This window comes from Denticeps clupeoides, chromosome 14 (genome assembly GCF_900700375.1).
Source record: "Denticeps clupeoides chromosome 14, fDenClu1.1, whole genome shotgun sequence".
Lineage (NCBI taxonomy): Eukaryota > Metazoa > Chordata > Actinopteri > Clupeiformes > Denticipitidae > Denticeps > Denticeps clupeoides.
Window position 1 is genome coordinate 15,033,003 of NC_041720.1, and position 26,479 is coordinate 15,059,481.

General features: G+C 43.9%; 2 protein-coding genes and 1 long non-coding RNA gene across 13 annotated transcripts in view; 2 read left to right on the plus strand and 1 right to left on the minus strand.

Annotated features, from left to right (window-relative positions):
* Positions 1–3,803: 3,803 nt before the first annotated feature.
* ckbb (creatine kinase, brain b) lies at positions 3,804–6,510 on the plus strand. Its single transcript, XM_028953542.1, has 8 exons — positions 3,804–3,922; positions 4,381–4,585; positions 4,842–4,996; positions 5,085–5,217; positions 5,302–5,473; positions 5,567–5,690; positions 5,782–5,971; positions 6,053–6,510. The coding sequence occupies exons 2-8, from the start codon at positions 4,393–4,395 to the stop codon at positions 6,229–6,231; spliced, it is 1,146 nt and encodes a 381-aa protein (XP_028809375.1). The 5' UTR covers positions 3,804–3,922; positions 4,381–4,392; the 3' UTR covers positions 6,232–6,510.
* Positions 6,511–7,522: 1,012 nt separating this feature from the next.
* mark3b (MAP/microtubule affinity-regulating kinase 3b) overlaps positions 7,523–26,479 on the minus strand; it is a 42,893-nt gene continuing 23,936 nt past the window's right edge. For 2 of the 11 annotated variants that reach the window (XM_028953541.1, XM_028953534.1), the window contains exons 6-17: positions 26,033–26,103; positions 24,202–24,258; positions 20,653–20,889; positions 20,032–20,151; positions 19,503–19,602; positions 18,813–18,925; positions 18,098–18,248; positions 17,148–17,359; positions 16,631–16,731; positions 14,650–14,844; positions 13,756–14,025; positions 7,523–9,102 (exon numbers count right to left, since the gene is read on the minus strand). In XM_028953541.1, the coding sequence (XP_028809374.1) occupies positions 8,757–9,102; positions 13,756–14,025; positions 14,650–14,844; positions 16,631–16,731; positions 17,148–17,359; positions 18,098–18,248; positions 18,813–18,925; positions 19,503–19,602; positions 20,032–20,151; positions 20,653–20,889; positions 24,202–24,258; positions 26,033–26,103 (1,973 nt within the window). In that variant the 3' untranslated portion in view covers positions 7,523–8,756. Of the gene's footprint in view, positions 9,103–9,897; positions 10,237–11,644; positions 12,040–13,755; positions 14,026–14,649; positions 14,845–16,630; positions 16,732–17,147; positions 17,360–18,097; positions 18,249–18,812; positions 18,926–19,502; positions 19,603–20,031; positions 20,152–20,652; positions 20,890–24,201; positions 24,259–26,032; positions 26,104–26,479 lie in introns of those variants that run through there. The other 9 variants (XM_028953538.1, XM_028953536.1, XM_028953539.1 and 6 more) reach the window with 7 other exon arrangements.
* LOC114763776 (uncharacterized) lies at positions 25,268–26,154 on the plus strand. The gene is made up of 3 exons (XR_003742381.1): positions 25,268–25,318; positions 25,489–25,545; positions 25,876–26,154. It is a non-coding gene; the product is annotated as an uncharacterized LOC114763776 (long non-coding RNA).

The window sequence follows — 26,479 nt, forward strand, 5'->3', positions numbered from 1 at the left end:
ACACACATATATATATATATGCGTGTGTGTGTGTGTGTGTGTGTGTGTGTGTGTGTGTGTGTATATATATATATATATATATATATGTGTGTGTGTATGTATATATATATATATACATACACACACACACACACATATATATATATATATATATATATATGTGTGTGTGTGTGTGTGTGTGTGTGTGTGTGTGTGTGTATGTGTATATATATATATATATATAATTTGCACCTTAGTTTTTTTTCTCAATTGGCATCTGGCAAGATTCTTATCAATCTCAATCCTGTTTACCTTTTTAAAACAGACAATTAGCTTACGTTTGATTCACTGTATGACTGAGGCGATGGTGTGTGTAAGTTGTAATGATTTTTGTAGAAAATGTAGCTAACGTTCTTCATTTCTTTCTTTTGTGGGGAGTCTGTCTATGGGGTGTCTGCATTTCAAGACTCTGCATGCACTGTTGTACTGACAATAAACCTCTCTTGAATCTTAATTTTAACAGAACAGCCTCTGATCTCTGAATCCTCTGAATGGATTTTTATGTTATATGCATTTTATGCAAAAATGTAATGGCTGATAACAGATTGCTGTTTTTTTTTTTAATCAAAGCATTGGTCCAGATAGATGGATCCTTACACACATACTCTTTTGCTCTTTAGCACACCATAAGAGCATTGACAAGAGTAATAAGGAAAATTTTAATAGCAGCTCTTTCTTCTTCACTTCTATTCATATACAGTAATTGAGAAGATGTTCTAGGTTTGGCATACAACATACAGCAGGATTTATTAGCTGCATGAACAGTGCAGGTAATATACACCCCTTGGTGTTATTTCTGTTTCTTCCATTTACTGGTAAGACCACTCAAGGGTCCAAAGGTTCAGCTGAGTCTTTTAAAAAATGGACAAAGGCCAGTTCAGAGGGTTTTTCTCGGACTCATTAAAATTACAGTACAGTCAGGTCCAGCTCCGTCATCTGCATTCTTGCCCGACCGCTTGAGTGCCGTCCTCTGAGATTAGAGGAAACTCTCGATTTCAGACATGACACCAAGCTCTGCCAGCATGGCCTCAGCTCCAGCTCGTATTTGTGCTTCTATCCTCCGTCACATTGAAAATGGACGCCAGCATTGCACGACTCACCAAGGTCTCTTGCTCGTTTTATCGACATGATGAAGAACATTGCTGTCTAGCTATCCTTTGTTGGGGTAACACGTACATGCTCTACAGGGCAGATAAGTCACAATTTCTGATGAGAATTGGCACCAATCCTTCACAAAGGGGTGACGATTGCATCCATTTAGCACAAACCGAACATTCCGGATCTGTGTGTCAGAAACAAGGGAGTGCCTGGTGACCCTGTTCCTTGGTTTCATTACCGGATCCATAGGTGGAGGCATGGCTAGTAGAAGGCTGCACGAAGGGCATCACGCCTTTATTCAACCACGCTCTGTCCTCCTCTGTTCAATATAACTCCAAAAAGGGTGAGGGTCCATCATATGCAAAAGATGATGACTGTTTTTATAACCACCAGTACGCCGTGAAATCATTCAGAGGGAAACATGGTACATGTCTAAGGGTTATAATAGGAATTGATGTCCATATCATAAAATACATTTCCGTCTAAGATTAAAATGTTACATAACAAGGGAATGGCAGTGTTGCCTTCAATCCCATTGGTGTTGGAATTTCAACCGACATAAAATGTTGTTCTACATCCAAAATTGGACCAGTGGGAAACTCTAAAAGCCAAGAAAAGGAGGCCGAGGCCCACACTGAACAAGCTTGACTCAAGTGTTGCGAATACTGCCTTCACACAGGGACTGGACAACACACATCCGTGCCCCAGGCAACCTGTATTCCCGCGGCGAAGATGGGACACCTTGACAGGAGCCTAAAGCTCCGGACACCTCAGCTCTGAGGATCAGGGAGGCACCAACCGCACAGCCACAATAATGTGATCAGTGGGGTGTAGCCCATGGGGCTTCCTGTGTTGCATTTTCTGATACGACACCTTTATACATTTTTATACATTTATTTTCAGTTGTTTGACTTAGCCTACATGGTACGTTTGGTAGAACATAGTTTGTAAATCTGAATGAAATAATTTGCTTCCAGTTATTTTATTCATGATATTTGTGAGCATTATAGACTGAGCACACTGAAGTACCCAGGAAGCAACGTCCACATCCACCGTACAGCGTGCTGCGGAAATCTGATTCGCTTTGAAAGTCTTTTTTTCTGCATCAGGGCGAACGTCAGCACCGGTGTGACCCCCGATAAAAAGGCCGTTGATTCATTATAGTGGCATCACTGGCTCTGACCTCTTGAGTAAAAGGTCAGTCCTGATCCACACCTAATCCTTACAAAGTTGAGAACATGCTGAACTGCAGACATAACCCTCTAACTGGGGGGACAACCTGCTGTTTCATCCCTAAATTGAAACATTAGCGAATTGGAACGTTCCAATGTTCCTGTAAATTGAGTTAATGGAAGAGGGGAAAAAAGGGTTTGGTGTCAAGAGACGTCTCTTGTACCCGGTTCAGAGACTTTTATAGCACTGAGATCTGCATCAAATGAATTGAAATAGGCGGCCTGGGGGGCAAATGATCATGGCGATTTGGAAATGACCGTGAAAACCTCTCAAAGAGCTCACTAATTTGATCGTGTACACGTCAGGCATGCTAGGCAACTGAGTAAGTGCCACTACATTACTCAGCACAAATTTGTAGTGGCTTTCTGATGCCGTACTATAACGTAAAGTCATTTCACCACACTTTGCAGACATTATATTAGGACTGGACTGTGGGTCCTTTTTCTTACAGTTATCAGACATCATCTCCACTTTTTGAAAACCCATTCTGGAACTCAGAAACGATGCAATAATCACTTCACCCTGAAAATGGGTGGGGTGATTATTACCACATGGGTGGTAGTAGCCAAGTAGGTAACACGCTCGCCTAAGAACCAGAACACCCAGGTTCAAACCCCACTTACTACCATTGTGTCCCTGAGCAGGACACTTAACCCCTGAGGGGGACTGTCCCTGTAAATACTGATTGTACGTTGCTATGGATAAGGGCGTCTGATAAATGCTGTAAATGTAAATGTAAAAAGCAATAGATAAAAAATCATGTGACCGTGATCACTCCTCAAGACCACTGCACTGGGACCAACTGTTACCAAAAACAGGATATTAAAATATATAAAATTCATTCACAATATTCCAGTTGGGCAGTGGTGGCCTGGCAGGTAAGGAAATGGACCCGTGATTAGAAAGGCTGCCGGTTCGAATCCCGAGCCGCCAAGGTGATCACTGCTTGGGTAAAATGCAGAGGACGCTTGTAATGTCACGGTGTGCTGTGCTTGCTGTGTTTCACAATGACAATCACTCCACCTTCACTTCAAGAGGTCTTGAGAGGAGAACGATATCCATCAAGAGAACCATCACACCCCCCGGAACCCTAAAGGAATGGACATCATGTCTGTCATGTCTGATGTCGCGCTAATTTAATTTAATAATATTTTAATAATAATTTACAGATCACCCGCGTAATAATATCCGGGTCCAGATCTCCACCCAGATCTGATTTTTTTTTTTGTCGCTCATCTGTCAGGTGAAAATGAAGGAGGCGAACAAAACAGACTAAAACAAAAAAAAAAAATGAATCATGTGACCGTGGCGTCGCGATGCGCGATTGCGTTCGATTCCCTCGCCAATAGAATGAATGGACTCAAATAGCAGCCAATCAGCGGCGAGCTCGCCGCGCGTATAAAAGCGCAGGAAAGCCGCTTAATTCCGGACACCATTATCACGGTCTGTGTGTTCGTCTGTGGTCTTAATAAAGGAAAAAAAAAAAGATATATATTTATATTTTTTGGTGGGACTTTCTTTCCTTCCCCCTCCCAAAGAAAAGCGTCGCAAGGTAGGACACGTTCGTAAAAAAAAATAAAATGCCGTGATGACAAGATTTTATTTTTCATTTTTTTTTAACCCCCGATTATTAACGTTTCGTTGCCACCGGTCCTGACGACCGGACCGTTGGAACAAAGACGCGGAATTTTAAAGAGAATCGCCGGCGACGTCGACGATTTTATTATTTTATGATTCATCATTATTTTTTCCCGTAGCGTGTTATTTTACAAAAAAAACCCCCCAAAAAACCTGCGTTTGACGGAGCTGTAAAAATAACGAGCGGCGGGAGGTGATGCGCGTCGCCGCCGCCGACGACCTTGCGGTGCGTCCCGGGCGCCGGGGCGGTGCGCAGATTCCGGCTTCTCTGGTCAACGCTGACGGCGAATTTATCGCGTGCCTTTTATTTAACAAATGCAATTTTAATTTCGTAAATGTGTTTTTTAATTTTAATTTTTTTTTTCTTTTTAGGAGAACGCAGCCATGCCTTTCGGTAACACCCACAACCAGCTGAAGATGAACTACAGCGCGGAGCAGGAGTTCCCGGACCTCAGCAAGCACAACAACCACATGGCCAAGGTGCTGACCCCCGACATGTACGCCGGCCTGCGGGACAAGCAGACCCCCAGCGGCTTCACCCTGGATGACGTCATCCAGACCGGGGTCGACAACCCAGGTGAGGAGCAGCGCCCCCTCCCGTCCACTCGGTCGTGGTGAAACGCCCTTCCCGGATTCGAACCGGCGACCTTGCGATTGCGGCTCCGCTTCCTGGCCCTCAGTGGCGTAGCAGGGCTGGTCAAGGTCACCTCGCGTCCCCGGGCAGCAATATGGGCACAGAACGCATGATTCGTGTGATAATATATATGAAGATCTTGTGAGATGAAATGGTCTTCGGTGGCGCCCCTGACCCCTGACCCCACCTCTCCTTGCAGGTCACCCCTTCATCATGACTGTAGGCTGCGTTGCCGGAGACGAGGAGACCTACGACGTCTTCAAGGACCTGCTGGACCCGGTCATCGAGGATCGCCACGGGGGGTACAAGCCCACAGACAAACACAAGACAGACCTGAACTCCGACAACCTCCAGGTATGGCTCCGGACCGCCCCTGTGCCGGCGATCGGCCCGCCCCGCCCCGCCCCGGTAACTACATGTATACCTTTCAAAATCTGTGAAGGGCGGGGACGACCTGGATCCCAACTACGTCCTGAGCTCCAGGGTGCGAACCGGCAGGAGCATCCGTGGGTTCTGCCTGCCCCCCCACTGCAGCCGCGGGGAGAGACGCGGCATCGAGAACCTGTCCATCGAGGGTAAGTGGAGCTACGAGACCCGGGTTTGAATAATGTAATTCATAACAATTAATAATAGTAATAAATGAGCCTTCCTCCGCTCAGCCTTGAGCAGCCTTGACGGAGACCTGAAAGGAAAATATTACGCCTTGAGGAACATGACGGACGAGGAGCAGCAGCAGCTCATCGACGACCACTTCCTGTTCGACAAGCCCGTGTCCCCGCTGCTGCTGGCTTCTGGGATGGCCCGCGACTGGCCGGACGCCCGGGGGATCTGGTGAGTCTCTTCCCTCGTCGTGGAGGTCGCCTGGAGGTCTTTTTTTTTTTTTTTTTTTTTTTTTAAAAATGCGCGTTTGTTGCGCGCTTGCAGGCACAACGACAACAAGACCTTCCTGGTCTGGGTGAACGAGGAGGACCATTTGCGCGTCATCTCCATGCAGAAGGGCGGAAACATGCGGGAGGTCTTCACCCGCTTCTGCGAGGGCCTTACGAAGGTGCGACCGCGTCTTGCGTCTCAAGGCCTCGGGGTTTTTTTAATGGTTACAATAAACCTCACGTCTCTGCTTCTCCCCGTCCTGTCCCCAGATTGAGGGTCTTTTTAAAGAGAAGGGCCACGAGTTTATGTGGAACGAGCACCTTGGCTACGTTCTCACCTGCCCCTCCAACCTGGGCACTGGCCTGCGTGCAGGCGTCCACGTCAAACTGCCCAACCTCAGCAAGCACGAGAGCTTTGGGGAGGTTCTCAAGAGGTTGAGGCTGCAGAAACGCGGCACAGGTAGCTAACCGCACTGGTCCCCGAGGGTTCTGCTCCCCCTTTCCGGGCTTTCCAGGCTAAACCATCTTTTTGCTTGCGCAGGCGGCGTGGACACTGCCGCAGTGGGTGGGGTCTTTGACATCTCCAACGCCGACCGCCTGGGCTTCTCCGAGGTGGAGCTGGTGCAGATGGTGGTCGACGGCGTCCAGCTGCTCGTGGACATGGAGAAACGCCTGGAGGGAGGCCAGTCGATCAGTGACCTCATGCCCGAACAGAAGTGAACACTGTAACAGCGCCCCCAACCCCCCCCCCCCCCCCCCATCTCCCCCCCACTTGCCCTTCACCCAACTTGACCCGACCCCCCCATTCCCCCACCTCCAGTATCTGCTCCAAATCCAGTAATCTTTAACTACGTCAAGGAGTACACTCTGCCCAAGCATTAGTGGCACTTAAGTTAGGTGAGTCTTCCATCAGTGTGATGAAGGATTTTGTATATCGAACATCTCGCAGTGTTGAGGATGGATCTTAACACCTGAAATAAAATCTGTTTGGCCCATGGACTTTGTCTCCGGTATTATTTTCGTGGTCTAGAGTACAGCTGCGTTCAACCTTACAAAATTGGAGAATTTTTTTTTTTTTTTTTTTGGGGGGGAGAAAGTCCACCATTTTGATTCAGTTTTTCCCATCATCCACAAGAAGCGCATTACGAACGTTCTCTCGTATCCTGTAACTGCTGAAATGCAAACATAATTGCAGCCTTTTTAATTGCAAATTTAACTTGTGGAGCTGCAATAGTTGAGTTAAGCACTTAATTTTATTTAATCTTTTTTTTTTTTATTTTATTTTTTTTTATAAATGGTGCAGTCCCCATATTTTTGATGGTTGATCTCGTTTTTGTAATTTAATTTTTTATTTTTTTTTGCTTAGTCTTCCTCTTTTCATTTTGATAGGTCTTTGTAACATTCACTGGACTTGATTAATAGGCCATTATTAACTTTTAAATTTCTGTGCATGTCGTGAGTAACATATATGCAAAATGTAGTTTTTAATTAAGTTACAAAAATGTTTTCAATTTTTTTTCCTTGTGATTTTCTGCAACATTTCACATGCAACTGTTTAATCGTTTATCAAGAACTGCAAAATGAAACAGGCATGAGAAATGCTCCGGTTTCAACAGGAGAAAAAAAAACACATATGCATTGGACTGTAAAGAATAGGTTGAGGACTCTGGAAACGTCCGCTCTAGACTGTCATCTTGTGGCTCCGATTGGTATGAGACAGTTGGGCCACCAGGCTCACTTTGGGGGAAATTCACCTGTTCCATACGCTTAACTACACGCCGTGACAAGATTATTCTCAGATCCACCACCAGTTTCCAACCATGGCCTCCGTTTCATGAAATACAAATTATTGTGAAAGAGTCTGGTCCTTATATATTCGAGTCACTTCTTCCCTTAGTCTCCTATTAACATACTAATGGCAAAAAAAGGTAAAAATAAATGGAAAATAAAAAAGTAAATATATAAACTGCAGTATATAAAGGTTACAAGCACTTCAATAAGACAGACCAGGCGCTTTTAGGGTATTTTAATGAAGACACTGATTAACCTTATCTGTGATGAGTTACATTAATTCCATCGTTTCTGACTCATAGCCAGACTTAGAAAAAAAATAAAATAAACAGGAAGTATATCAATATGTTGCTGTTTCAAAACTAAGGTACATTATTTACATTCCAAAAAGGAAAAAAAAAGTAGTAAAAAAAAAAATACTAAAAATGAGACAAAACCTGGAGTGAATACTGAATCCTGACGAATGGCAAGGTGTGAACACTGTTCCAAAACTGACCCATGATGGGGACAAAAAAGAAAAACTAAAATTTCAAACGACGAGGAAGTAAAATTTCCTCATCAATACAAGTTCTCTTATAACAACAAATTATTTAGCAAAATCATTAGTCTCAAGTCCCACAAGACATTGCAACAACCCCCTTCTGAGTGTGTGTGTGTGTGTGTGTGTATGTGCAAGTATGTGCATTCGCCAGCCTGATGCTCGTGGTGGCTTTCACCCCATGCCGCTCCCAGAAGCCAGGTCCGCTACGACACTACACGCAGGCCGCAGCCTGACCGCTGCCTTCATGACTCAATAAGGAAGAGCTACTGAGTTGCGGTGACTGGCTTGTTTGTGTGTGCAGGTCCCATAGGAACAGGAACCTTAAGAAATGATGCCGGGATGGGTGGGGAAAATAAAGATGGAAAAAAAAAATAAAATAAAACCAACGTTGACGTGTGCAAACGGCTTCAATTGGCCAGTCTGCAGCCGGTAGCCATTCCGTGCTGGTACTTCCTGCACGTGGGGGTCCGTCGCCGACTGGTCGGCAGGAGCACTCGGTTCCGGGCGGGCGCGGTGGAACAGGATCTGTGAGATGGCAGGGTGGAGTGATGGCTATATAGGCAAGGGGTGGGGGTGAGTTACTAATGCAGTAGTGCACGGTTCAAAGGGGGGGGGGCAGTATTCCTCTCAACACAGCATTAGTGACCAACTGCTGCATCAATAATAATAATAATGATAATCATAATAATAATAATGCTCCAAAGACGCAGGAAATTATTGCCTAAGGCATAAGTCTATACATTATTTTCAGTACATACTTTGTAAGTGTTTGAGGAGAGCTAGTCTGTATCTGCTACTTTTTGAAAGAAACAAAATGTACAGCTTCAATATGCTATTTTTGTGTGACTTTTTTTCTTTTTTTAAATTCACATTTTGTTTAATTTTTATTGAGGCCGTTTGGAATTTCCCCGTTTTACAGCTTTAACTCGTTGGCGATTTTGGAGGCGATGTTCTTGAACGCGATGGACGTCCCCGATATCCGCTTGAAGCGCACGCCATTGAGCGAGAGGCGGGGCAGCTTGCACACCTCCATCTCCCACTGGACCAGGCTCTCGGCGTGGCCGTCGCCGTGGACGCAGAGCAGCAGGAAGCGTTCGCGCTGCTCGTAGTCGCAGTTGTTGGCGTCCAGCACCTTGCGGATTTCGCGCATCATGTCTGCCGGCTCCATGGATGACGTGGTCTTCATGCTCCAGGTGAAGCGCAGGGAGCGTGGCTTGGTGTCCTTGTTGTCCTCCTTCTGCTCCCCGGATACGTTACGACTGTCAAGAGAGGTAAAAAGGAGACGTCAGGGAGGCTTTGCGAAACATGTGACGAGTCAGTCTGTCTCTGTGTGTCAATGGTTGACCACCCCCCAGTCCTCAGGAACCCCAAATTCTAATTAGGCTGACAATTGTGTAATTGACCAAGTTAACAAACAAACAGTGCAGTTCTTGTTGATCCACTGACGTAGTTATGGTCTCATATTTTGTTCATTTTATCTTCTGTCATCGTTCTACATTAATGTTCATCCCCGTTGGTGCACTGCATACGCGCAAAGCAACGTCATTTCATGAAAACTCGATTAATCGACAATGGTGCATGACGGTGCATAAATATGCATTCATAGAATGATAATGTAACAGGATGAAGGTGAACACCGCTAAAGCATCACGTCTCTCTGTGTCTCTCTACCTTGCTATGGACCATGCTGAAGGTTGAAGATGCCAAGGTGCTTCATGCACCCAGTGAACGTCAGTTCTGCATGCAGGAGGAATATTAGGGAGTCTACAGATATTACCACCATAATGCAATGGCCCCTGGCTTTATTAGGGCATTGGATTCGGGCAACAATGACAAGATATAAATGTATTCAATGTCACCACAAGGGGTCACTACACTACATGAAAATTGAACGTATTTACCAGTCTCTAAGGTATAACAATATACAACAATACATTCATATGATGGATCAGCACTATGGCTCATTAAAATTTAATCTACAGTGACTGGCTTGTGTGTTCCTGCATGATACAGGGCTTGAGTGAAAATGAAACTGGGGGGTTTACTCGTCTCACCTTAAACCCTCACATCTCCCATTTCTCTCAAACTCTGCCGGTGCTCTTAGAGACGAAGTAAGCAGGAAAGAGGGGAATCAAGACAGAAACAAGTGCTTAAACCTCAGAGGAAAACATGAGGAAGGGGAGATGGGTTTCAAGTAGCTTCAAGGCTCTTGGTGAAAAAAGAAAGAAAGAAGAGAATTAGCAGTTAATGACGTAGGTAGAAAATGAACATGTCTGGACTGCTGCCTTGAAATGAAGTGAAAGCAAGAGCAGTAGTGTTGGGACAGAAGTCACTCTCTCTAGATGCAAATGGTCCTGTCCAAACATCTCGTGCTGAATCAGCCGGTCCCGTTTCTTTTACATGGCGAGGAACACAGCAAAGGGAAAGAAAAGAGGACTTCATGTGGATTGAGCTCAACTGATTACAGATGCAAAAGGTGGCAACTGAAATGGAACAAAAGTTCAAAAGAAATATGAAAAAGACACAAATTACATCCCTTGTTTAAAGGGAACAGTGGACTTCAAAGGACTGAAGACAGACTGAAATCAAGACACAAACTGCCAGTGGAAAGTTTGGATGCACCTACTCATTTATGAGTCTTGCATTGAGTTCTGTAATAAACAAAACGTTCAAGATTTGTCTCTCTCCAAATCAGGGAGCTTTAACACACACACACACACACACACACACACACACACACACACACACACACACACACACACACACACACACACACACACACACACACAAACTGACCGTGCACCAGTCACTCTGGGCAGCATTAGTCTGCCAACTACCTCACTTTGCCACTTTGTCACTTTTACACTAACTAGCTCTGTTGCACTACATGGTTTGCACTCTCCACCATGTGCCCTTATTTGTATATTGTGTTAAAATTGTATTTATACCTTTGTATTTAATGTTACTGTTTGTATTTAATGTTACTGTTTGTATTTAATGTTACTTGTATGCACCATGGGTCTGAGAGTAACGAAATTTCAATGCTCTGCATGTCCTGTACATGTGGCAGAATTGACAATAAAGCTGACTTTGACTTTTGACTTTGACGATGGGGATGGTTTCCAACAGTCCTGGAGGTTTATGCTGAACACTTTCGTAACCCAGTAGAAAGAGTCCCTCGTTTCATTTAGGGATTGTGCAAGTGTCTTTTTTTTAGTTCTTATCAGTTCATGGTAAACTATGATTTTTTAAAGTTATTTGATGGAGACTATAGACTATAACACACTGACTGAGAAGAGAAATCTGAACTGGACCCAGCACTGTTGCATCTCGTTTGACCAGGAGAAAACAACTCAACGTGAGAAGAAGGAAAAAGAGAGAGAGTTTATCATCATTGGAAATTGTTACGAGTGAAATATTAAGTTATGGTTTAAATTTTTTTGTGGGTTTTTTTTTTTATAGTGAATTCCGGCTGTTAGTTTGTACATTTATTTTCTTATTCGGCATTTAAATATAATAGTAAGTTCAACTATAGAATCCCTGTATGGAGACGACCATCAGTCAAATTCAAGCGATCCATCAAATCTGTCAAGCGACATCTCTTGATTTCAGTCACATGAGTAACATCTGAAAATCCCATTAGGGTTAGATTAAGTAACACATTTCTAAGGACACATGGACAAACCCAAAAACTGAACAAGACACATAGCTCTTGCATGCGGGACAGCCCTGTTGAAGACACAGTTGTAGCTGGAGGTGTAAGAGTAGGGGGACATGGACAGTGGACGGCTCAACGGCCTGTTTTTTTTTTTTTTTTTTTGTCCGTGTTCTTCAGGATACAGGGTGTTGGCGGTTCAGATGTAGAACGTTTAAAAAGAAAAAGAATGGACCTCAGCAAGGTGAGGCATCTTCTGTCCAGGCCTGACACTGACAGAGATAAGGTTTCAGCAGGACCTCGCTCAGGACAGGGAACCAGGAGAAAAGCGACTAGCGGGACTGGACAAAGGGGAAGAGCAAACAGGGAGTAGAATCTCTGGATCCTCCAGAGCTACTAAACAGTAGGTGCTGGCAGCCAAACGGTAAGGTATTTGCCAAAAAGAAAGGTGTCTCGGTACCTGGTGTCTCCCATCTTGTTATGAGCCACCCCTCAATCACCACAGCGGTCGGTGGCCAAATTTAGCGCCCAGTACGGTGGCCTGAGTGGCACAACCAGAAGTTTGTTACCTCAAGCACAGTCAGACATAAGACACCTACAAGACCCTGGAACTGCACGTTACTGAAGACTCTTGCGAGGGACAAAACTCCTGCAGTCCAGTATTCAACAATTCTGTGCCTCTAATATCATTATTCCCCAATTTATTAAACCGATAAAATAGGCAGCGGCCAGGACGGCACTGGATAGGGACGGCCGGATCATAGTCGGCCATCTGACTGATTCTGATTCATAGAAGGCTCCTCAAATACCCCTCTCTGGATAAGAAAGTAATCTCAATTCACCTCGGTCCAGACTGACTCCTCACGATGATGTCACTCTGATAGGATCTCCAAATACCAGTAGGTCACATGACCAGTTGGATCAGAGATGAACAAATTAACAGTCAAAACCAGTGCAGTTCTCTCACTCCCTCTGGAGTGTAACCGTAGACAGAACACAAGGCTCTTGGGTTAGAACACCACCACCGATTGGAAAAGGGTGAAAAATGTCATGTGACTGCGTCCTACAGGATCTTGTCTTCAAGCTGTGAAGAAAGCCGAACTTGTAGGTCCAATTCTGATCAAGGCGCGGGATAAATGAAAGGTTAAAAGTCAGGAACCTGATTGACAACATCCTCAGGCCGCGTTCTATGAGCAACATGTTTCCAAAAAGAAAAAAAAGAATGTGAATCAGAAATTCTAACATAATGTAAAATATATTTCTCACTGTTACCAGTCAGAATGACAAGTCTCAAAATATCTACCCTAATAAAAATCTTGAGAAATGTCTAAACTTCCATCAGCCCCTCACTCTCTCGGTACTTGACTTCCCCTACTGACCCCTTCAGAAAATAATCTTACTATAACGTGCTGCAAATAAAACAGTGGCCCATCAATGACATTAAAGAGATCACAACAGATACCTCTGATATACTACTGATATCACTACTGATACCTCTGATATACTACTGATATACTACTGATACCTCTGTATCTTGCATCGGCAAAGACCGATGAAAGATATATTATGGCGGTACTGGAGATCCTATAAAAATGATTACTTCATGTGATAAAATTAAACCATATTTAGCCACACTATAAGGGAGAAGGTAATATCTGATCACTGTGAAAACTCGGACTTGTTGGAAATGTGCCGACCATGTCGGCCAACCAACTGGCATCAGACGCATCCACTGTAAACGATGAGTCCAATTTTCCTAATATCTGTAGGTGACACTGGAAGAAGGCGGAGACAGGGCATGCCAGTCAGGATGTTAAATGAGGGATGAAATTAAATGTTGACCACATTTGCTGCTTGAACAAAGAATCAACACATATTCTATTGACAAAGAGACTGATCAGTAAGCGTGGCTACAGACTTTACTGACCAACCACTATCTGGCCTGTTAATAAAGTGATACAAGTGAAAGTGAAGTAATTGTCACTTGTGATACACAGCAGCACAGCACACAGTGAAATTTGTCCTCTGCATTGGGCAGCCATGACAGGCGCCCGGGGAGCAGTGTGTGGGGATTGGGATTCGAACCGGCAACCTTCTGATTACGGGTCCGCTTCCTTAACCGCTAGGCCACCACTGCCCCATAATACTGGGTACTGAGGATCAGGATGTAGAATCCCTGCAGCAGCTGAATGGGGAATTAAAGGGCATAATTTTTGCCATAAATAAGACTCGTCGGGAAGAGTCTTGGCAGACGTACCTGCGCGTGAGTTTGGACGTGAGCTTGGTGAAGAGGTTGGTGGAGCCGCGGCTGCGGGACTGCGAGAGCGGGGTGGCGTCGTGCGACAGGGTGGGCGAGGCTGGCGGCCCGTTGTAGGTGGCGGTGCGGCGCTCGCGAAGCTGCCCGCCGTGGAAGGTGCTGCGGCTGGCCGTGTTCCGCGGGAAGCGCAGCCGGTCGGGTGGCGTGGCGCTGCTGATGCTGTGGGTGGAGGTGCCGGGGTTCCTCTGTCCCGCAGCTACCGCTGCCGTACTAGAGGGGAAGCGACGGAACGCAGAGAGATGGTTTTTTAGACTTTCACTTTGACGATTTCTTGTCGTTGGACAGTGTGGCCATCAGTGCTGTAAGGCCCTTTTCAGGGGGTCTTCTCCTACAGATTCCCCCACTGCAGCCTGTCTTACCTCAAACCGGAGGCAACTCTTTAGAGGGGGAAAGAAACATTAGCTCGCACACAGGGGTTAAAACGCTTTTATCATTTTTAATTTTTGTTAATCCCGAAGAATGGCTTTGGCATTAGCAGGTAAAGACACTACGGGCAGGTTAGCGCTCATGTCCAGAGGGGAAGTGCAGGATTTGGTTTTTTTCTATAAAATGGCGTCTCGGTTTAGTTGGCTCGACTGGCCAGTCGGGATGATTCAACAAAAAAAAAAAAAAACTGGGAAGTGGGACATGGATGAGAATCAGATGAGGCCGCAGGCAGCTACTGGCAGGTATGATGGAGAAGTGATGATTGTATTAAAGACTATGGAGGTGTAAAGATGGATGGCGCACTGAAGTTAGAAAAGGAAAAGAGCGTAAGGGGAGCGAGAGGAGGAAAAGAGAGGAAAAAAAAAAAAGCAGACAGACGCCGGGGCTCCTTGCTTTGCAGCCCCTTACTTGGCCCTGAAGATGTCGGTGGTGGCGGCGGAGGCGGCGCCGATGGCCTGTGGCTGAGCGGAGCGGCAGGAGTGGCCGGAGGCCGACAGGGACAGGGCCTTCTGGTGGCGGAGGCGGACTGAAGCGGACGAGGCGGCCAGCATGGTGCCAGCGTATGCAGAGGGGCTTGTGGCACAAGCAGACATTTCGCTCAGACTGGCGCGACACCCGCCACAGGACAGGAAGAGCGAGCAGAAGATAGTGTCAATTACACAATCAGGCAAAGCAAAGTGAAACACTGACAGATAAACAGTAGGTGGCAGTGTTTGTTTCGTTAACGAGACACCAATGAGAAAGAAGAATCAAGTTTGTGTCTGTCAAAATGTTTAAGTAGTGCATCCATCATTCTTTGGACTGGTTGAGGGAAGTGCGGATAGAATTTCCTAAATCTACCTTTCTTGGACCGACACACGTTAACGCCGCCATGCATTACAAACAGCGCGTAAATACGCTACAAAGATGTAGTCACAAGGTAGCGGCTTTACAATATTTCTGGGGGCTGTTGCATCATATCTCGGCTGAGGTTTTCACTTGTATTCACACAACGTTACTAAAACAAATTAACATTCTAATCAAAAGACGACAACCTAATCTGGCTCAGAGTATGGACTCCCCCACCGTTCTCGTGTGGTGCAGTTAATGTCTGGGTGGGACACTGCAGTGGTGGTGTGGAGGTGACTGGGTCTGTACTAAATTGTTATTATTTATGTATTGTTTTTATTTTCTTCCTTATTGGGGTTTGGATGGGGTGGGGGGGATCGTTTGAGATGTTTTTTGCAACTCTTTGAAAATATTTCAAAGTACAGTCATACACGGTATGATATGCGGTGAAATGCTTGTGCGACTGCTGTTGACCTCAATGTTACAACATAAATTATATGTAACGAGTAGAGTTATTAGCACAAGTTATTTCTCATGCTCCAGTAATCTCAATAAACTGTTTGAAAAAAAAAAAAAAAAAGACAGACATCATTAACACTGGTAGGCACCGCCTACGTTTGTGTGTATGTAATGGCGGGTCTTTAAGTCTTAAGAGCCTTTAAGCCAGCATGCGGTGAAGGGAGTAGGCCGTAACCCCACCCGGTCTTGAATCCAGGTCACCAGGGTACCAGGGCATCAAGGGTGGTGCTTCAAAGAGTTCATTTGCACCCAGGGTGACTTTGATGTTTCCCCACAACAACTGGACTTTCGTGTTCCCTTTAAACAAACGCACTTCCCCAAACTCACCAGTAGGTGGAGTACAGCGTGGCTTTAAAACAAATATTGCCGTTCTAAGGATTGACAGGAAAATTGACGTGACCGGTGCTACTTTTGGAGTCGGGTTAAAAGTGGGACAAGCAGATGCCTAATAAAGCGAGATACTGGGGAAACTGGGTGCTCCTATTCCTAATATCACACAGCACACAACGTGCCGACCTACAACTTCATCACAGACCTCCGATGGGGAGTCAATGGTCAGTTGAGAAAGATTGGGGCAGAAAGGATGATCGCATGTCCCCGGGCGCGAGAACACCATGTCTTGAGACCTGAGTTAAGGACAAGCCGTAGGAGTCCTCTTTTTATTTATTTTTTTTTACACCAAGCCTGTGAGGGAACGTTTAACTATAACACCATCTTTAAAGACAAGATGAATTTTACATGGCAGCATACTGTGCACCCAAAGGCAGTTCAACCAAATGCTGGCATGAATTTGAACAGCATGAGAGACAGAGGGGGTGAGAGAGAAAGGAAAAGGAAACAGAGAGAGAGTGTTCCTGTTGACATATTGCATCTTGTGAGGAACACATGGGAGTTTTATGTGGACTGTTTGTTTTAAACAGTCACCCAGGGGCGGGCATATTAACCGTGGGTAACCAGAGAATGATTCTGGTGGATTATTGTGTGTGTGTGTGTGTGTGAGTGTGTGTGAGTGTGTGTGTGTTTTTGGTGAACTGCAACAGACCTGTTCTCTTTTCCATTCTGGATGACAGAGTGGCGGTCATTGGCATTCCGTTCACTGCACACGTACGTGTTCCTCCTGGTCATGCCCCCAGGAACGTTACTCTGCACGAAAAAAATGCTTCTTTTTACAATATAATTTCTATAATATGGTGTTTTCATGCCATAAAAGACAACACTAGAATGCAGTACTCACATTCTTCACTCAAGTACAGGTACGTGTGTTAAAAAAATACTGTGTTGAGACAAATTAAAACGAAAAAGTATTTTCCAGAGCCTGTACTTTACTTACTAAAGTAAAAAAGTACCCATTTAAAAGCCAAAACAGCCATTTTTAGATTAAATCTAACTTAATGTAATGAAAGATTATTACATTCGTCAAGGAATATAAACTTGTCATGTGCAAAGATGGCTTCTCCAATGTGGGTTTTAAAGATTATTTCAATTATGTAAAATAAGCTAAAAAAAATACTATAATGATGGCCAAAACTATAAAAATTCATTTAAATAGTGTTACTCACTCCAGGGGTGGTGGAGCCCTTTTTGCGGTCCGGAATGTCGGCCTTGTTGGGGTTGTTGGCGTTACCCAGCATGGGGCTGGGGGGGGCCATGCCGCGACTGCCAGACGAGCTGGACTTTCGTGGCTGCATGGCCCCCTCCTCTTTGAGGTCATTATCGGCTGCAGTGGTCTGGCTCCTCTTGGGGTAGCCCACGGAGGGAATGGACGGGCCAGCTGAGCAAGTGGCAGAGAGAAGCAGACATGAATGACGGGATGGTGTGAGGACTCTTAGCTTAATATTGTTGCTGTGGTTGTTTGGGGCCGATCAGATGAGGGGAGGAGCCAAGGCCACCTCGTCACCTCTGGCTAGTATAAGAAAGCTGTGGAGTGCCCTGGAGGAGCTTGGAGAATTGCTGTTGAGCAAGTGTTTTTTTTTTTTTTTTTGGAAGGCTGTATAGCAGGAGTTGTTGCTGAGTTTGTGACTGGGTTTGAAGTGAAAGTGAAGTGATTGTCATTGTGAAACACTGCACTGAACACAGTGACACAGTGAAATGTGTCCTCTGCATTTTACCTGTGAAAGTCGCTCGGGGAGCAGTGTCCGTTTCCTTAGCCGCTAGGCCACCATTGCCCCTGGTTTGTGTTATTGTAAGACTCTGCCTAGTAGATTTACTCCTCTGTTGTAAATATGCTCCCACTTGCATGTGTAGTGTCCTCCTGTTAGTGATTGGTTATTGCCTGTGTTATATTGGGCATTGGAGACAGCAGGCTGTGTTTTGTCACTCGTTCACTGTAAATAATAAACTGCACCCTTGATTGTTGTTGTATGCGTGCTGAGTTCCCAGGTTCCCTAAACCCTCTCATTTCAGTCACATGTCCCTTAACCCCTAGACAGGAACGTGACAACTCTTTGGTGTCAAATCTGCAAAAAAGATAAATAAATAATAGGCAAGCACCATGCGAGTCTGAACTCACCTTGGTCGCTGTATCGACGCTGTTTCTGATTGGAGGAGATGCTACGCTGGACTTTGAGGTGAGATGGTGACTGGCCATTGTTGTGCTCACTATTGGGCCTTGCTTTGGCCAGAGAGAGGTTACTGCTAGAACTAGAGTCACTGGCCTCCAGCTGAGAAAATATAATGCACACAAACATTAATAATTTTAGGGACTATTGTTACAATTGCTGAATTTAAATGAAAGGAGAGCAAATATTATTTTTAAAAGTGAACAAGCATGTTTAAATGTGGAATGTGGAAAATTTACATTCCCTCACACCATATTAAATCATTTTCATTTCACTATTCTTCTGTTCATTTTGATTAATTAAATAATAATTCAAAAAAAGATTTACATGAACTCTCCATCACAATACATGGTGCGAGCCTGCAAACTGGTTAGTGTGACTTATTTTTTATTAAAAGCCTGTCTCTAATACTACTAATAATAAAAAAAAAAACAAATCAACGATTATGGTATATAACTTTGTGAATGTTCAATTAGAACTGACTGGGTATTGTTCAATTTTGTTTCCTCTTCAATCCAAGCAAAACATACATTTTATTAATTTAAGTCAAAGGAACTAGTTATACTCACACTTGCAAACACTTGGTCGTCTAGGTGAAAGTAGTGAGCTGCATAAGGACTGTAGGTGTGTGTGTGTGTGTGTGTGTGTGTGTAAAATGGCTCTCACCTCAGTAGACTTCCTGCCTAACAGCAGATATGTAGCCGTTATCTCATCGTACTTCATGCGTGTGAGTGATTCGTTGATCTCTTCACGAGAATAGCCCATGCCCACCATGATGTCTGTAAGAAGGAGAGAAATAGCTTTCTCCATGTTGCAATCATGAGTGATCATCAGGGATGTATTATGTCTCATTATGCCACTCTCTTTCCTGTTCAGGATTCCGTAAATAATAATTTGCAGATGTCAGTTCGTGAGAGATGCTTTATCGTTTCTCAGCCTCTTACCTGTCCTGTTCAGCCAAAGCTAACGATGAACAAATCATTTAAATATAAATTTCTCTTAAATAGCAAACACAATGAAGTTGTGAATCTCCTTGCTCAAAACTATTTGAAAGATAATATTATTTTATTAAAAGTCAGGGCTTAAATTATGTTCTGCCAAATTAGAGCTACAGGTGAGTGTGTAAAGCATATGAATAAGTGGTCATTGTCAGTGTCACTGCAGTTTTAAGAATGATGCCACTCCTAAAAAGTGGTGCTTTAATCAGAAATGAATCGCTGACTAAATGGGTCTAAGTTTATCGAAGTCAAGTGTATAGTTAAATAAGGTATAAGTGAGAAATCTTGTATTTAGAAGTGAATAATCTTATTTATTAATATATTGATTTTTTTTTAAAAAAACGTGCAAACAAGGTACCTATCCTCTTCTGGTCCGAGATGTCCAGCTCCGGCTCCACAAAGGGTTTGAGCTCATCCTCCTCACAGCCGGCATTGATCCACCGGTCCTTCATGATTTGCTGATTGAGCAAGATGGAGAGATGGAGAGAGGAGAATCAGCACCTCCGCACAATAGTCATTTTATTGCCCTGTGGCTGTGTCTGGTTAGCAGTGGAAGTGGGTACGAAAGGACGGGAAGAGACCAAGAACAACAAATAAAAGTAAATAATACAGAGAGGCTCATGGGAAGTGGTCCTGATAAACAGGAAGAAGAAAAAAAAAATTAGTGACAGAGCACAGCGAGAAAGACAGACAACTGGATTGAAGATGTGTGTGTATTTGCTGTAGGACAGTGGCAGTGCTGCCCCACGTATGATGATTGAGTGAGTCACTCCTTTTGTGTGTGTGTGTGGGTGGGTGAGGGGTATTGTGTCCCTCAACTCAAACCAGATCACACACACACAAAAAAAAAAAAAAAAGTGTCCAAATGGCTGGAAAAGAACACTCACCTCTAGCGTGCCCCTTTTGGTGGGGTTTAGGACCAGGAAGCGCTTGAGAAGGTTCTCGCAGTCGGTGGACATGTAGAAGGGTATGCGGTACTTCCCCCTCAGCACCCTCTCGCGCAGCTCCTGCAACGCCAGACACAAGGTGTCAGCTGATCCCACGAGCACAGGCAGCGCCACTGAGAACTTTCAGTAAAACATACTCCATACTCCACACTTCAGGATATGACATCATTTAAATGGTTTAAATATGAACAATTTCATATTTATCCTTGGATATTAATATGTACGCTATTGTTGGCTAAAAGCACACACATTGTCAGTGAAATTCTGTACCAAGGCTGTCCACAGGGCAACTGGAATTCTGTACCAAGGCAGAATTTCAAAAAGAGACTTCAGATACCGTATTAGGGGACCACACTAAGACCTATATAAAAAATAATAATAATAATAATTAAAAAAAATAATAATAATAATAATTATAACATTGTTTTTGAGTGTGATTAGCAATGCTGACATCAGTAGAAATGCACATTACTTCCTGGCAGCAGGTTATTACATCATACAGTACATCATACAGTACAATATGTAAAGCTAGGCCCATTCCATTATAAGCACATAACAGACCTTAAGGTTCTGTCCATCAAAGGGCAGCGAGCCGCTGACCAGCGTGTACAGGATGACCCCGAGACTCCACACGTCCACCTCAGGTCCATCGTACTTCTTCCCCTGGAAGAGCTCCGGCGCGGCGTAGGGCGGGCTGCCGCAAAACGTGTCCAGTTTGTTGCCCAGCGTGAACTCGTTGCTGAAACCAAAGTCGGCTATTTTGATGTTCATATCTGCATCCAGGAGCAGATTCTCGGCCTGGAGAGGCACAGAGATGGACAGAAGTGACACAGTCAACTTCAACAGTGACAATGTCGGGATTTTGGATCAATTTCATGTTATTTAAATGGTAAAATCGATTGATTCTGCAGGTTTAAAGAAGCCATATTTAAAGACGTTTTTAAAGGAAACCTCCATTAAATAAAAGACCCTGCCTCGGGGTCATCTTGGCAGACACTGTTAGGGTCAGATGCTCTTTTAAAATACAATATTACTATAATATATTATTATTTGATATATTCATTTTTGTTCCAAATTTCTGTTCTTTTTTGTGAAAGCACCTGTACTGCTGCAAGCCACTATCGACTGCGATAATTTCGGTTTCCACCAAGGTGCCACTGAGCAAAGCACAGTCCCCACACACTGCTTCCCGGGCACCTATCATGCCCACTGCTCACCAACTGTGATGGTTAAAAGCAGAGGACACATTTCGTTGCGTCACCGTGTGCTGTGCTGCCGTATCACAATGACAATAACTTCACTTACACCTTCAACCTTAGTGAGCAGTGGGCAGCCATGAAAGGCGGCCAAGGAGCAGTACCTTGCTCAATAGCACCTTGGCGTTCAGGATTCAAACGGGCAACCTTTGGATTACGGGTCCCCTTCCTTACCTGCTAGGTCACCACCAGCATATATCGGTGACATGGGCACATTTTTCGTGTGCACTTAGTGAGCCCAGATGTGCGGAGTGCGCAAAGATTGGCAGATACAAACAGGTTGAGGGCTTGTTTCATTTGATTTATTGGGTCTGCAGTGTTTTTAGGACCTTTAAACTCTGGATTATTAATTTTTAATGATACTTAAATTAAAATTTCCAAGGATCCATGGAAACCCTGATATAGAAAACAACTTTGTGACTTTTGAATGGTAGCTGACATAAGTTTTTTCTTAATCCTGTGTGCTAAAGAATTATGGGAAAGAAGAAGCATGAATTAGATTGTCTTACATTAAATTAAATTACAAAAACCCCGCACAAACATCTACAGACCAGATCCAGGTGGCCAGAACTACCCATGGTATACAACTTTAACAAACCCCCCTTCCACATATCAGCACAGATCCCAGAGGACAACAAATCAAAGAGCATGTCTTCGTATCACGCAAGCGCCGCCGGTCCCCCCCCCCCAACACGTTTAGCGTTTCTTTTTCCTGCAAATTAATTTTGCAGAAACTGCTGTCGATACGCCTCAGTAGAACTCCCCGGGGAGGAGGCGCTTTACAGTTCAGCGGCCGTTCACTATGGAGGAGCAAATAAACAGCGACTAATGGCAAACAGCCACTTCAACTACAAAAAGGGGGATAAAGCAACAAAGGAAAAGGGAGGAGGGAGGGTGCAAGGTGAACATTTGAGGAGAAGGCAGACTAATCCAATGATTCATAATCTAAAGAGCATGTGTGTCTGCACGTGTGTGCAAGAGAGAGACAACGAGAGTGATAAATAAACCAAGAAGGTTTATGGCTGAGGAACTCAGCCAACCAACTAGACAACCAACTCTCCTTCTCGACTCACATCAACAATCTTTCCCGCTCGTGTAGATTCCTTCTCTTTCAGACAATATCAGACCAATCAGTCCTTATCTGTTAACACAGGCCACCCAGATACTGGTTCAGTCTGGATTACTGTAACTCCCTTCTAGCTGGTCTACCTCTATGTACCATCCGACCTCTACAACTCATACAAAATGCAGCAGCTCGACTGATCAGAAAACCTTCCCAAATTCTCCCACACCGCACCTCTGCTACGCTCCCTACACTGGCTCCCAGTAGCTGCACGCTTCAGGTTCAAAATACTGATGCTGGCCTACAAAGCCAAACATGGAGCAGCACCATCCTACCTCACAGCCCTTATTACACCTCGCACTGCACCTCGTATACTCCGAGCCTCCAGTACTGCTCACCTGGTCCCTCCATCTCTGGAGGTAAAAGGAAGACGCTCATCTAGACTCTTCTCTGTCTTGGCCCCTTGGTGGTGGAATGAATTTCCCCTCGAGGTCAAAACAGCTCAGTCACTGAGCACCTTCAAACAGCAGCTCAAGACCTTCCTCTTTATAGAGAATATTTAGATTAACTTGTAACCTTCTTATTGTCTGACTTATGTATAGAAACTACAATATGGTGAATAAAAAGATTGTATTCAGAGTTGGGGGTCCTAGTGAACTAGAATTGATCACTTCATTGATAGTAATATGGATGCACATTATAAGTCACTCTGGATAATGCCACAAATGTAAATGTAACATAAATGAGGAACTGGGTGTGGCTGGAAGTGTGTAGGAGTGGGCTTTCCCTGCTGTACCAACCTACACACAGAAACACAGTGAGTGTTTCAGAGGGAGGGATGGTCTGTATTTGAGTGTGTGCAAGAGACGTATTTAGAGTGATGGAGAGCGACAGCATGTGTGAGTGCGTGAGTAACAAGGCATACAGGCTGCTGCGCCCCGTACTTGTGCATCATTCAGGTAACATCGTCTTGGAAACGGACCATGTAATGGCACTGGGGGTGCCACTCAGAACAGAGTCACCTTCCTCACTCAAACAACTGATCTCAGACCAGAGCTTCAGCTGTTACACTTTACACAGAACAATTTTGCAGTAAAAATGTGATTATTACAAGTCAAGGTTCCCACTCTAAGTCAGACTTATAAACCTAAAATGTGACTTCCCTGACAAAAAAGCTGAATTTCCATGACCTCCTGTATAAAGAAACGTCCAATATAACACTGAGGGGGGCTGAGCAGAAAAGGGCATTATATAAGCATTTAATATAATTCAAGACTGCATTTACGTCACTGTTGGAACATACCAAAACCTCCATCTCTGACATCCATTCTTCCTTTTCAAGCGAAATATCTTGGAATGTTCACTTGCCTGGCATATTTGATAAATTAGCAATTGTAAGGACATATGTAAACACAGACTTTGCAAAGATTTTATGTTGTAGAATGTTGCACATTTTTAGAGTGGGAGAAGTTTGGAGCAAAATAAAAACCCTCAATGGGAACAAAGATGTCAAAATACAAATCAGCTTTTGGCTACTGCACTAACAAAATTAACAAAATTCCCTGATAATTCCCTGACTTTGCACCCAAATTATCAACATACTTTCCCTGTCTGGGAAAGCCTTTACTAAAATTCCCTGACCCGAGGGAACCTGAAAAATGATATACTATTACTATAAGTATTCATGGTTTTGTGTAATAACATTTTCAAATATTAAAAGTTCTGGAGAGTGAGATGCTAAATGACCATGTGGTTTGAATCATGGTAGCTACTCTCACTTCTCCAACGTACCTTCAGGTCTCGATGGACGATGTGTTTCTGATGGCAATACTGTACAGCCGACACAATCTGCAACACAACCACACAAACACAAACCGTTAGTGAACAGGAATCAAACATCAAACAGGGTCTGCAGGGCGGGGGCAGAGAAGAGTGCTAAAGCCAATTAGCCCCATTGATCAACCAGTGGCTCTATTTCCCAGAATGCCATCGATTTGCAAAGAGAAGGGCGTGTCAGAGGGCAGCAGGGATGGGATCTATGAGGACGGATGGGTGGGCACTAAGCGCTATCCTGCTCTGTGCACAGATAGATTCTTTTTATTTATAGAGTGAGTTCTATTCTAAGCCTGAATATGCTCTTTATTTTAAAACCATAGGGTTTACTGCAGATTTAAAGAACTGTGAAGATTTAATCTTGTCCATAGAGGCAAAAAAAAAAGGGTCTCAGAAACTTTCAAGACATGACTAGACAATACTTGAGAAAAATATGTGTGACTGTGACCATGTGTGACATCACATAAAAGAGGTGAAACATTAGCACACTGGCTGCAAAACTGACCGAGCCCCAGAAGCTTATGCAAATGTACAACATTTTAGGAGAGACCCTGTATATGCCGTGCAAAGAGCAGTGTTGATGATTAAAAATGTGTAATCAACTATTATGAAGTCGAATTACTTCAATCACTGTAATGGAGCTAATGTCACAATGATGGGCACAATGATGATCACACTGGTATGTGCTAAAGCGCCTTCGGATTATTCTGTATGAGAATATGGTAACTATGGTAACGGTTGCATTAGGGTGACGACAATCTGGGGCAATTCTCTGGATAGAGCTGTGCCAGGAACAGTCAACATGACAAATACACACAAACACACACAAATAAATAAATAAATGAGTTAAGGTTCCTCGTCAGATCGACAAGGCACCGTCTCATCTCCATGCACTCTGCAATCGACCCAGATTCAACATCTCCATGGCAACGGTGCAGGCCAAAGAAACACAACCTCAGGATTAGGGGGGGTGGTTTAAGGAGGAGCGAGGGAGGAATAGAAGACACCCCCACAACACACACAAACAACCCAGTTCCAAACTCTCCAGATGTTCCTGTCCAGCTGCTCTCCAGAGGTTAGTGGGGGGGAATTGTTCAGATACAAACAAAAAAGTCATACAACCATCTTGTATCTTGTCTAGTGACTATCTAAAATGCTAATTTACCATTATATTTACAGCATTTGGCAGACTAACATAAGTGCTTAAAATTAGCCATCATTACAATCCCTTGTTTGCTTCACTAGGACTTGATATGCAGATTCCATTCACAACTCCGAACTGAACCCAACCCAACCCAAGGGGTAAGATGCAGTGAAATCATAAATAGATTATATACTAATTGAGGTGGGGGGGTTGAAATAACACAAAAACAATACAAATGATTGAATCTTTTAATATTTAAAGATTATGCTATGATAATAACATTTTGTAAATTTGCGTAAGCTTCTGGGGCTCGTTCAGTTTTGCAGCCAGTGTGCTAATATTTCACTTCTTTTATGTGTTTGATCTTTAATGAGGCAATTAAAAGGCCACATTGTTTAAAATTAGGTACAATTTATAAAATAACTAAAAAAGAATGACAAAAAAAAAATTGAAATGTTCTTCTGCATTATATTTTCTTATATTTCTAGGCTGAGACCCTGAAATGACTGGGTGTGGCCAGATTCTACATCATTCAAGATGCTCTCACCCAATGGCTTTGTTGGCTTGTGGTTTCCAGGGCAACCTGGAGTTCTGTGAATGAGAGTCTGGGGCAGGGGCAGAATTGAGCACACTGCGGTACTGTACCTGTCTAAACTTAGCCCTGGCCTCCTTCTCCTTCATCCTCCCATGTGCTACGAGGTAGTCGAAGACCTCCCCTGCAAAGACATACCATGCTCACAGATTAGCTCACTATTGCTGCTGCTACACACCACTCAGTAGTCCTGGAAGATACGTTGAGGACATATGATGACCAAGACCGTTTTACCAACAATGGTCTTGTATTTATGTCTAAAAATGAAAAATTAATATTGCAAGAAAAATAAAACAAGGACAAGATTGAAATGGATCATATATGAAATAAGAATTAGTCTAATAAGATTTAAAAATGCATGTTCTCCAGTCCCACATGGTAATTCATAATTGTTCTGAAAACCACACTACTTTATAATAAATTGAGGTGTAGACTACGTCACTAACGGAAGCACCACTAGATGGAGTTATCAGTTAAGATAACAATACAGGATTTATATT